The 13,229-nt window shown below is 40.5% G+C and overlaps 1 protein-coding gene across 1 annotated transcript; it reads left to right on the top strand.

The window, feature by feature from the left end:
• The first annotated feature begins 38 nt into the window (after window positions 1–38).
• On the top strand, window positions 39–11,313 carry fam167ab (family with sequence similarity 167 member Ab). Its single transcript, XM_029425603.1, has 3 exons — window positions 39–146; window positions 3,505–4,073; window positions 9,785–11,313. Exons 2-3 carry the CDS (start codon window positions 3,723–3,725, stop codon window positions 10,046–10,048), a joined length of 615 nt encoding a protein of 204 aa, XP_029281463.1. The 5' UTR covers window positions 39–146; window positions 3,505–3,722; the 3' UTR covers window positions 10,049–11,313.
• The last annotated feature ends 1,916 nt before the right edge of the window (window positions 11,314–13,229 follow it).

The raw sequence follows: 13,229 nt of genomic DNA, 5'->3' as shown, positions 1-13,229 counted from the left end.
CTCCGGCAGCTCTCTGCTCAAAAACAAGTAGACCGTGGAGCTGCTCGGGGATGATATGAGCGAGAGAGCGGGCTCGAGACGTGATGGTCTTCACTGATGTCTCTGCTTGAACTACAAGTTGGACTGCTGCGGGGGATTCTTACAAGGTAAACGAGACGCACGCAGTTTGAATTACAATATATACAATACAACAGCTTATTCCACATGATGTCGGGGGTGTCTGACTCTGCAGTCGGTGTCAGAAAAGATAGAGGTTAAAATAACTGCTCACGTGCACAAAGTGTGGACGCAGTATCACGCGGTTTATCCGTTAAATTATAACATGTTATAATTTGATTGCAGAAATTATGCTATATGGCTATATCCTGAAGAAACCAACGATAACTAGCTACATGTTGTTGACTTTATGGTGAGGAAAAAAACATTTGTCTACATAAACAAAATGAGTAAAAGTATGACTTTGTCAACTTGACCACAACTTTATGCTCCGACATGTTTGTGCTATTTGCTAAATAAGTGCATTTTTAGAATTGGAAATCTAGAGATGGGAATAAAGCGTTAAGTTGTGTTGCTGTTTCTTTTGTTTTGATATGTCAAGTTTCACTCATGAAAAATATATTATTTTTTATTCTTAGCTGTTAGTCACTAATATAATGTTGACTTGATAGTTGAATGTGTGTGTGCACGTGATATAACTCGTGCTTCTAGCTATGGAGACGTAACATTTCAGATTGTATTATAGTTATAAGGCCTGTTTATCTTTAGGTATTGTGGTTTGATTGAATACAGAATGAATTATGTTTGACATTTACATAGATACTGTAACACAAGTGTGTTTACCTCCAAATGTGCTTTCTAATGAAATGTATGTACAGCCAGAAAACAACATCTGTTGATACTGACATCAAGAATGAGTTTCCTCTTTATTTGTGGTTGGTGTACTGTAGGCTGTTAATGTTGTGTATTTTGAACCACAGACTGTTTTAATAAGTTTCTGTTGCCATAATGAAGGAATCCAATATGCCATAGTAATTGGGTTTTATGATACCTTATGAATAGCTTTTGTGTGAGACTACTCATCTCTATGAGTCTCCATGTGATCCTGCTGATGATTTGGATAATGCTCATATTCTCATGTACTGTACATCAGAACATTATCAACACTCTTAAATGGAAATGACAGCCTGATTAGTTACTCTGCAGTCATGTTTGTTATATATGCCTGCATATGTCAGACAGGAGAGCCAGATTTCTTAAATTCTTTAGCCAGACCAGTCTTCTCATCTGGCATCTCATAACACCATAAAATACATTTTATTAGTGTGGAAATTCTGCAACTGGATGTTGCCGAGCCATCAAATTCTGCTGCCAGTTGAGCCATTTGGATAATGGCGGTAAAAGATGTTTGTATTTCCAAAAGACTGCATTTGATATTCAGGATGTAAATTTTGGCTTCCTTAAGAAATAAATATTTCCTGCTGGTCTATTCAAAAGTGACTGGGTTCATCAAAAGTGCATCACAAGTAGTCGACATGAGGCTGGTTATGATTCTCATCCCTTTATGTCTTTATAATTATGATCACAGCTCATAATATGCGTACACACACTTTCCCCCAGCGTTCTAAACATCTTGGCTCTGCAGTTCCTATTCACAATTTAAATCAATTCCTTACTGTACATACAGGGTCTTTACAAACTCTTTAAAAATGCATGTGGCATGGATTTTCCCCCTTCTTTACCGGTCTCCTGTAACAATGTGGTCTCCAGAGACACACTGATTCCTTTAGAAAATAAGGAGAGGATCTATTCCCGGGCATTCATACAGTAAGTCGGCTACTCTGCGCAGTCAGAGGTCTATTTACCTTGCAGAACAGCTAAGCCTATCATTAGATACATGGGCAATGACTTCACTGCTGGTCTGCTGTGCCCATTATGGAATAACTGAGCACTAACCACTTATTGAGTGCTTGAAGACTTTGTAAGAGGACACTGGGCAGAAAGTCTGCCACTGCTATGAGTGTGTGTTTGCTATATCATTTAAGAGGATGCATTAAATATATATTTCCTAGGTTAGTCTTTCCTGTGGGCCTCCAGACTCATCCCAGTGTTTCTAAACTAGTCAGATGAAAAAATACGGAGACTTGGATGCCATATGTCGTGGTGTTAATTTAATTGTGAATGGATGTACAGTATAGCATGATGATGATTCCTTTAAAAATTTGATATAACTTTTTAGCTATGCTAGCTGCATGGCTTTATGGAAGGCAATGTTATTCTGGAGGCTGGTCCACTACTTTGGTCCTGACTAGGATAATATGTCAATACCTATTGGATGGATTTGCCGTGAAAGTTTGTACAGACTTTGGTCGTCATCAGAGGGAGAATCCTACTCACTTTTTTGTGTGTTTTTATCCCCCCCCCCCCCTCCCCCCCCCCTTTTAGCTTTCATTATGGAGCAGACATTGCATATGAAAATCAAGTACCACATCTACATGTATTCACAAATGTAATCACATATGCGTTATCAATGTACAGAAATGTATATTCACGTATACACATGGAATGCAATACACAAATAAATGGTCTTATATCATACCTAGGGGAACCCAATATTAGCACATTTGTGTACTATGCCCTAGCCAAAACTTTTAAATACATTTAGATTGCAGTTTATTATAAATACTTTTCTAACCCTCATTTAATCCTCCTATGATCCTATTTATAACTTAACCCAGAACTAGATTTAGTAATCTCTTTTATAGATTTAGCACTACCATGATGTCGACTGAAAAGTGAAATATCTTAATAACTTGCAGATGAATAGTGTGAAATTTCGTATTGACATTCATGCCCTTCTCAGGATGACATTGGTTATCCTCTAACTTTAACACTAACATGGCTGTAGAATGCTGTTATTTGCTGACTGTGAGACAAAATGCACTTTGTTGACGGGTGTACAGGAGCTGACGCTTCCCATGTCTGATGAGAAGTACTTCCACATAATGTTCAGGATCCGTACGTTTTGAAACTTGTATTTATTAGCCTTACATAGGCTATGTTTTTGGCTATAAATATTAGAGTTGCTGTAAAAGAGCGAGAATATCCGCCACTGCCAGTCGTCTGTCACAGGTTGCCCTGAGGACAGGAGGTGGAAAATTGCTGATTCATTTACAGTGCCTGTGTCGTTGCTATGGAAACAATTTGTTCCTGTTAAATGAAAATCCTGGAGGTGTGTTTCCTCGGTGCGCTGATCCGTTATTATTTGATACGTGAGAAGCCGATTCCTCAATCTAAATCACTTTACAGAATGAAGGAGAACACGGAAAGAGCACAAACGTTCATTACACTCGTCATTCCCGATATAATGTATCCATATAGCTGAGACTGTCACGCCACAGTTGAGGTGTAGCCATGCTTGTCAGATGTCACGTTAGATGTCCTGTCATTTTGATGTAGTTGCCAGTCAGCAAATGTTTCATAACTCGCTTCTTCTTTCCTCTGCAGATCTAAAGATACTCTGCCACCAAAACACCAGTGGAGATTTCAAGGAGTTTTTAAAAGATACATTTATTGACTTTCCTGATAAAGACAGTGGACGCAGGAAGGGCAAACACCTACAACAATGGTCATTTGTATCAACAAAAGAGGCCACCAATGAAGAGCAGATATCTATTTTTATTTTGACACATTTGTTTAAGGAACTTTTTGTATTTAGCAGATTAATGATGGACACTCCCTCAGCTCCTCAGATTGTTGTGGACAAGGCAGAATGTGGGGAAGACGTGGATCTGTCGACAGATGACCATCTCATGAACTTGAAGGCCCTGACGGAGAAACTAAGACTGGAGACGAGGAGACCTTCTTACCAGGAGTGGAAAGCCCGGCTCGAGGAGGAAAGCTTCAGAGAGTCCGGAACTGGAAAATGCACCATCCAAGTGGAGCCTGAGGGCAAAGAAGTCACCCCCAAAGAGACTTTAGTGAAGTCTGATGTGATTCAGTGCAAGCTGCCGTCAGGTGTTCTGAAGGGATTCGGGAACATCGATGAAGCTCTCAGCTGGCTGAGGAGAGAACTGGTGAGACATTATTTTTTATTATTATTTTATCATCTATTTTTGTAATATTTGTTTTTGTTTTACCGCAAAGTATATGGCCCTTTTTAAAAGATCTTGTTAAAGCACTTATGAATTGCCATATTGTATATTGGATAGATTGAAATACACGCGTTCATTTGCATTTTTAATTTGAAGAGTTTTACAATTTTGTAGTTAAAGGCCAAAATAGGAAAGAACTCGGCTAATTAGAATGGGCACAATGTCCAATTAGTGGCCGGAAGAATCCCATTGACGTTAGTGAGCGAGATCGATTGGGCAATAGTATCAGACATTTTCTGCAAGTGTAATCATTTTCCCTCTGCTCAATTACTCTCCACATCCACCACACGGTTCATCAGCTTGGACTGAGCACGCAAAGAGGCACATTCAGAGGGAGAAACTCACACAGTATGTGGCCGCAAACACAGTAGCCAAGAGAGATTATTATGCACAGACGCTTGCACATAGACAGAGGACAGGAAAGCGATAAAATTGAGAGAGATTATGATGAGAAACTTGTTTGTGGATGTCCCACTGTGAGTTTTCTTTTTAGATTTTGTCACACAATAAGGACTGAATGGATGGACCTACAGTGAATCTAGATCGTGTGACTTACCAGTATGTTGTTGTTGGAATCAAACTTAGAAGTGAAACAGTTCAGCATATAACAAAACATTGTGTTTAAAGGAGTAGTTGGGCATTTTGGGAAGTACGCTTAGTCGCTTTCTTTCTTTCTTTCTTTATGCTCTCATGTCTGTACGGTAAATATTCAGCTACAGCCAGGACACGATTAGCTTAGCTTAGCTCAGCATAAGGACTGGAAACATGGGGTACCAGCTATTCTGGCTCTGTCCAAAGGTAACACATCTACCAACAAGCATCTGTAAAACTCAGCAATTAACATAACTAAACCATAAACCTTGTGTTGGTTAAATAAATAAAAGCATTTTCCCTAGAAATGTTGAGTCGGGTTTTCTTTATCATATTAAATATGTTTAAGTTTAAAATCATATTAGACATCCTCCTGATATCCAATAGACAATATTCTCATTTTATGTTAAGTAGCAATACAGTATGTATAAAGAATTCATGATTTACAATAAATAGAGTATTAACTAAAAAGACATTTCTGCCAGCAAAGAGGTTTGTTACCCTTGAAAAAAAAAATATATATATTACTGAATTCCTCCAAACTTCCAAAGGCTTCACAGGAAAAATACACCGACCTGGTGGAGAAGTTCAGGAAGGAGTTGGCTGAGAAAGAACAGGTCTGGGAGACAAAAGTGAGAAAGATGGAGGCAGAGAACAAAGACATGGAGCAAAAGTTCTCCAAGGCCCTGGCTGAGACACACCACAGCTGGGGGACCAAAATCAAACTGATGGAGGTCGTGAACAAAGACCTGGAGAACAAGTTCACCAAGAACCTGGAGGACAAGTTCTCCAAGAACCTGGAGGACAAGTTCTCCAAGCACCTGGCTGAGACACACCACAGCTGGGAGACCAAAATCGAGCTGATAGAGGTCGAAAAGAAAGACCTGAAGGAGAAGTTTTTCAAGAACCTGGCTGAAAAACAAGACAGCTGGGAAACAGAAATGCAACTCTTGGAGGCAGAATTAAAAATTAAGTGGTGGAGGACGAGAAGAAGGTCCTGGTTGACAAACACCACAGCTTGGAGACATCAAAAGATCTGATGGAGAAGAAAGCTAGACAGACGGAACACGATCTCGCCAACCTGGACTATGATAAACAGAGCTGGGAGGCGAGAGCCAAACAGGTGGAGAAGGAGAGGGACGAGCTGATGGAGATGTTCAGCACAAACGTGGCTGAGAGACACCACAGCTGGGAGAGATCCGTAGATCTGATGGAGAAGACAACAAAACAGATGGAGGACGACGTTGCCAACCATGCAGAGCAAATAAAGAGCTGGAAGGTGAAAGAAAAGAAGATGGCGGACATTCAATGTGTCTGCCTCGCTCAGAGAACACTTTGCCAATTACATTAAAAGTCTGTTTGGTGCACTAACTCTCTTCTCCGACCCTCATTCCCTCGACCGTGGACAGGGGTAGTCCACAATCAATACTCTTATATTAAGATCAGGGGTGTAAGAAAATATCCGTACATTTTAGTATTGTGATATGTTTTATGATATATTTCTTTGTTTTCTTAATTTGTTTAGAATCCTGCATATGCGCAAATGTTGATTCCTTTGCTCATATTGCAGAAAAAATATTTATTATGATGTTGGATGTTAAAGGAACTTTGAGAAATACAGATCCAACTTTTCTGATTGCATAATAAATACACTGTATATATACATATAAATATAAATATATATATATATATATATATAAATATATATATACACACAGTATATACACACCTATACATATATACAGTATACAAATATATATATATGACACGCCTCTGTCACAGTTTCCGTTCCTTTAAGGCTTGCTTGCCTAGTAGGGTCTGTTGTGACAGCCTCGTCAACATTGCGTTGATGTCTGGGACAGTGCCTAGGGGGTGGCAAACCGGGGGGGTGTTCCCCTGTTCAAAAAGGGGGACAAGAGTGTGCCAACTACAAGGGTATCACACTTCTCAGCCTCCCTGGTAAAGTCTACTCCAAGGTACTGGAAAGGAGGGTTCGGCCGATAGTCGAACCTCGGATTGAAGAGGAACAATGCAGATTCCGACGATGGAGCGAGAGATTGGCGGGCGAATCGGAGCAGCAGGGGCGGTATTGCATTCGCTTTACCGCACCGTTGTGACGAAAAGAGAACTGAGCCAGAAGGCGAAGCTCTCGATCTACCTGTCGATCTTCGTTCCCACCCTCACCTATGGTCATGAAGAACGAAAAGAACGAGATTGCGGCCAAAATTAGTTTTCTCAGACGGGTGGCTGGTGTCTCCCTTAGAGATAGGGTGAGAAGCTCGGCCATCCGCGAGAGACTCGGAGTAGAGCCGCTGCTCCTTTGCATTGAAAGGAGCCAGTTGAGGTGGTTCGGGCATCTAGTAAGGATGCCACCTGTCTGGTGGGAGCTGGTAGGCTGTGTGCCGCCCTCTGTGCTTCCCTGGAAAGCAGGGGAAGCAGCCGCACCGCCCACTCTTCCCTCAGCCACCCACCCTCCGCTGCCATGCCCTCGAAGATGTTGTGGAAGGCCTCCGGGTCGTCCTCCGGCGTCATCTTCTGCACTGCGAACGGCAGCGGCCGGGCCAAAGGGCTTCCTGGTTCCTGGAGAATGTGAATGCTCAAGGCAGCAACGCAGTAGACAAAAATATATTTTAATAATATATGTAACTTCAATCTCAGAGAATTTGAGTTTTTATAATAACATAATATAGCAGTCTAATTATAAGAAAAATTATATAAGAATTTAAATACAAAATGAATATAATCAATATGTAATATAAATAATAAATACTAAGAATAATAATCATAATAATACAAACAGAATAATAATCAACATTATTTGATGGGGGGCGGTCAGGGACCTGGATAATGGATAGGGGGGCGCTGGCCCAAAAAAGGCCCCTCCAGAGCTGCCACTGCGTACCACAGCCGTCACTACCATGTAATATGTAACATACAACTGCAGATTTATTGTAAACAGCTATGGATAACTAAGTATGACACTCACCACTGTGCTATGTGTGTGAAATAAGTGTGTATTCATGTGCACATTTTAATTGTGGACTTACATTTATCACTTTATCATACAAACACAGCTAAAAATAAAACATGCTTATGTGTAGCTATGCAACTGTTTGCTTTATATGGTGATATAAAGCTACTCCATCACAGTATGTGAAGGTCACACATATCCGTATGACAGAAACGTATGCCGGCGTATACGAAATATTGGCAATATGTTGATATAAACTAAGGATAAGTTGTGATCGTTCGAAGGACGCAGACGATACGCCAAACACGCCAGACACGCTAGACATACGGCCCTGTCACATAGTTCCGTATGGCAGAAACATATACCGGCGTATATGAAAAGTAGCTCAAAATTCGTCCAAATACGTCCAACTTTTCCACAGCGGTGTTGTAGCTGACGTATACATTACGAATTATTATACGTATGTCCAACATATTGATAGCGTATCACTTACTTATACAAAACGTATCAGAGCGTCTGGCCAAAGGAGCTGGAAAAAGTGCCATTTGGTTCTCGTCATGCTGATGCTGGAGAACAGAATGTACTCTTGTCGCAGCCTCTCAGCATCCTCCATGCTCTCTGATGCTGGTTGATGTATTCATCAAGACGTGCTGTGAAGAAGTGAGGATGAGCTACTCATAGGGACCCTATGTACTATATTCAAACCCCAATTAGCTCCCAAAACGCTAGCTGAACGCTAGCTGTACTGTGGAAACACATTTAATAAGTTACTCCATCGTCAGGCATAATCTTAACATAGGATAGGAATAGGGTATTCACTCGTTATCAATAAATTGGCTGTAGGGTTCAGCGTCAGCCGAAGTAGCCTATATCTAACGTTCCTCTGACATATTTACGTAGGTATTTACGCACTATATTTACGTAGGTAAGTATTCACGTACGTAATCCGTATTCACGTATGTCTAACGTAACGTAATTTATGTGTAACGTCTGCATAACTTGAAGACACACAAATATTTGCAGCTGATTTCTGGAAGGTAACACATACTGTTGGGTGCTAGCTTTGACCCAGAGGTGTAAAAGTACTACTGAGACTTACAGACCCGGTGATCCAGACTTTACATTGGCCCTGCGTGCATGTGTACGTGCGCTGGCGTAGTACCAGTTAATAAATACGACGGGCGATATGAGCCACAGTAACTGCTGCTTTGACCAAAGAATAATAAAGAAATTCTGTAAAATTAAATGATACTTTTTTTTATTGCACATTTTATTCATCTGATTGTTCATGTGAGGATAATGTATCAGCCAGTGATCCAAAGCAAATCATTCTAGAATCTAATAATCTTGTTATTCCACTGCTTAATGGAGCCATTCAATTGAATGAGCGGCTTTGTTTTTACACGCATTGCCAATGTGTCTGTCTATCAGCCCTGAAAAACTCATATTGATGAAGCCTAGTTCACTGGCTCCCCACAAAGGATATTTCTGCTACACAAACTTTTCTCTTTGCTATTTATTTTTTTGTTGCTATTTACAGGATTTTTTAACTGGAGAAAATTCACATAAAACAAGGTCATCTAGAAGGGCACTCGGAGAGCGCAGCCCTTTGGCGAGGCTGTTTCCATAAGTTACAAAATAGTGTGTGTAACCCCTCCGTGATTTGTATGCGCTCCAAAATGGAATGGGTTTTCACCAAGTTTCATGAAAATAGGTAGTTTTTCCATTATTATTATTATACTAACACAACCTCCTTGGCGGAGGTAATAACTGGACTAACTGGAAGGGAACAAGTGAGTTGGGGTTGCAAGTAGATATTGCTTTATTTTAAGTGGTCACAAGCCAAAAAAGTTGGGAACCATTGGCTTAGATCTTAAATGCTCTAGGCCAATGTAAGCAGAAAGTGCAACGGTGCAAGGTAGCATTTACTTTTTATGCAAATTAAGCATGTTTATTGCACTGGGAGCAATATTTCCACTTGACTGAAACATCGTTAGCAAAGTTCTAGTTGATTAGGTGATGAGTTAATCAGCAGGTTGTTTGAACTCCCTTTTCCATCTCTCTCCATCAGACAGACATGCGCTTACAGGACCAGCAGCTGGCGAGGCAGCTCATGCGGCTCCGCAACGACATCAACAAGCTGAAGATAGAGCAGACGTGCCACCTGCATCGCCGCATGCTCAATGACGCCACCTTCGGCCTCGAAGAGCGGGACGAGCTGTCGGACCTGCTGTGTGAATGTCCCGTCACCCCGGGGCTTGGCCTCTCGGCCCCGCTGAGGCTCATCGGCGTCACCAAAATGAACATTAACTCTCGACGTTTCTCGCTCTGCTAGTGGCGGTCCTTCAGGCTGAAAATCCTGAAAAACAAAACGGCCCGTCTAATGCTATCGTGGCTCCAGTGCAACATGACAGGCCTGGCCATTTGTTAGATTGTGGCCAAATCTGTTTTTTGACCACAACGTTGTGAGAATGAGCCGAGATGGAAACCCTGTTTTACGGTCCCTATAATCAAAGAGAAAGATTTAGGTAATGTATATTATTTAGAAAGAAGGATTCCAGTGTTGGCTGTACATATATAGTCTGTTTGCCACTAAACTATAAGACATGGCAGCTATATACAGAACACTCTCTGTCTTACAACCGCAGCAGATTTTAGACCTTTAGGACTTGGCGTATTTAAACTACAGTGAAACAATCTCAAGCGTCTTCCTGTCCACTTTTTAAAGCCTAATCAGTTATACTGTTACCCTATATATTTCCATATACTTTGGTTGTATGCCAAGATTGATCAAGCAGAGATAACAATATTTAAATATATTCTTACTGCATACAGAATGTTTTCAGTGACAGTCAAGAATATTTGTCTTTCCCTGTCCCTGCATCTTAATCTTAATATTGATACAAATTGTTCACCATACTATACCCAATGCACATTTGAGTAAGCAAGTGGTTTAGTAATTTAGCACAAATTTTTATAGAATTTGAAGAAAACAATTATTTATAATGATAGTCATGTTGCTCTATGGTCAACTCTTCAAGTAATTTGCTTTTGGTTGGAGCTTTGTCCTATTTATGCTCTTAATTGTGGAGTTCCAGGAAGTACTATTTGAGATGGCATTGTTTGTCTGAAACTAAATCTGGTTTAGTTTAATGGTTAAACATTGAATTATAGCTCATGACATGATTAAGTGGATCTTGTTATGATGGAATATAATTGGAGGCAACCTTTCCTTACTGCTGTTCTTTGTGGGGGGGGGGTTTGCATTTGAAATGTAAGCATATGAAATTTGAGTTCATAGAAAAGGAATTTCAGGGTCTCCGCTTTGTGGCAGATATACTATAGTACAATCGGAAACAAAACCATGCAGCTTTAAAGCTCACACACACACACCACGTCTAATTTGTTTTCCAAAACAACACTTTTTAACCAACACAATACTTAGCCTTTGTCTCAGTTTGCATTATCCGCTCAACTCAACTTGATCTTACTGAGCCTGTAATAGACTGGAACATACCTTAAAATATGATACCTTAAATGGTACCATTGTTAGTGCTTAGTTGTTAGTAGATTTCACAAATGTACTGGAAATAAATAATCCACGAAGAAGTCGGATCCATTATTTTTTCAGCCTTTAATGTGATGTCATCACAATGGTTCTCTTGTGTTTTCTTGTGGTAAGACAAAAAGGGAGTCTTTCATCAGTACACTGTGTGTTAAAGTGCTCACTGAACCATGGAGAGATCTTGGAGACATATGCAATTAGGAAACTTACATAAACTCAACCAGCAATCCTTTTTGCACTTTGATGCAGTGCACGACCGTGTCACAACCTTTGTTTTAGGATTCCTTATGATAGCAGACATATACAGATATCTGTATAGTTAATTATGAAGCTACAAGCAGCAGCCAGTCAGCTTAGGTTAGTGCAAAGACTGCAAAAGGGGGAAGCAGCAAGCTTGCTTTGTAAAGTAACAAAATGAACGTACCTGCACCACTAAAGCGCTGTACTTATCACAGTACTTTAATCTTGTCTGTTTAATCCGAACAAGAAGTGTAAAACTTCATATGGGTTAGGGTTAGGGTTAGCGAAAATATAGATTATAGATTGAGTGGTGTCGAAACTCAACCAGAAAAATTAATAAATTCCCAAAATGTCAAAGTATTCCTTTGAGTGTTGGAAAATGACATGAATTGGACATTTCACCTTTCTTCAAATGAGCCCCTGTCATTTTTGTCCTTTTGTTCTTAAAATGGCCGTCATCTGTGCTCGCTGCACTAGAACTTGTGTAAGCAGTTGGCTCCCACAGGTTTCGTGATGTGTGTGAAGACATGAGCATGGGGGGGTCATGCGTTTGTGCATGTGGCAGGTCATGAATGACTTTGCTGAGTCTGAGATTTTCATGCATGAGCTCCAGCTTTCCGTGGGCTTATCGCTCCTGAAAGCCACAGCTCCTTTTGACTGAAAGTCTGGCAAAGAGGGATATCACATACTTTTTCTAACAAGCTTCTGGTGTTCAAGATGGTTTCATTTTTTTTCTTTCTGTTCTACCAAAAAACATTTTAAAGCTATTAAGATGACTATGAGAATATGAGAATACTGTGCACGTTTGTTCCAGAGAAAATGAAAAACCAAAAGTCCTCTTTTAGATTTAAGGTCTGACCAACGGCTGCCCCAGGAGTTTGCCATTTTATCAATTTCTTGCCTAAACCATCTCATTTGCATGACAAAATGACTTGACAGGCATAAAATCAGCCACTATCTCTGACCAGATACTATATCAAAAGCCACAGTCCTGATGCAAAGATTAGGCAGCTGGTTTAGTCTGATTTGGTCAAAAAATATGGAAAACACTTACAGTATGATCTGCATTCAGTTTAAGGGAAATAATGTTAAATCCTTCCGTTAGATTTCTATGCATGTTAAAGAAGGATGCAGTCTTGCTTTCTTTACTTTTCATCATGAGCTTTTTTGCTGGGAATGTAGCTGCCATCCTGTTCCAGGAACATAACAGATGTGACACCACTTCTCACCATGACTGAGCTGCAAACACAACAGGCGTGAATGACTGACAGAAACCTCAGCGAGGTGACCGCAGGGTGAGACTGGCGAGCATCCCAGATTGCATCTTCACGCCGAGCCTTTGTGCAGGAGTGTCTCGTCTCAGCAAAGCTCTACTGTAAGGATGAGGAGACAATAAATAGACAAAGCAAGTCTTACAACTGAGGGGGTTATTCCCCATTTTGGAAGCCCACCTGGATTGTGTGATGACACAATTTCCTATTTTTCTCATTTGTGACACTTTGCAAAGAACTTTAACCGCTCCATCGATGACTTACTGTAAAACACTTAACCAGAAATGGCACTCTTCATTTTTAATGGTATGGAAATAAGAGCTGAATCAGACAGTTTTTGTTGGAGACACAAGGCACGTTGCAGAGGCTTAAGCTCGACCACACAATTAACCCCCTGGAGTGTCGAGACACCGACTCCGACTGTGTTGGTTGTTGGAAAA

Source organism: Cottoperca gobio, chromosome 24 (assembly GCF_900634415.1).
Source record: "Cottoperca gobio chromosome 24, fCotGob3.1, whole genome shotgun sequence".
Taxonomy (NCBI): Eukaryota; Metazoa; Chordata; class Actinopteri; order Perciformes; family Bovichtidae; genus Cottoperca; species Cottoperca gobio.
This window is presented reverse-complemented; position numbering and strand designations above follow the sequence as displayed.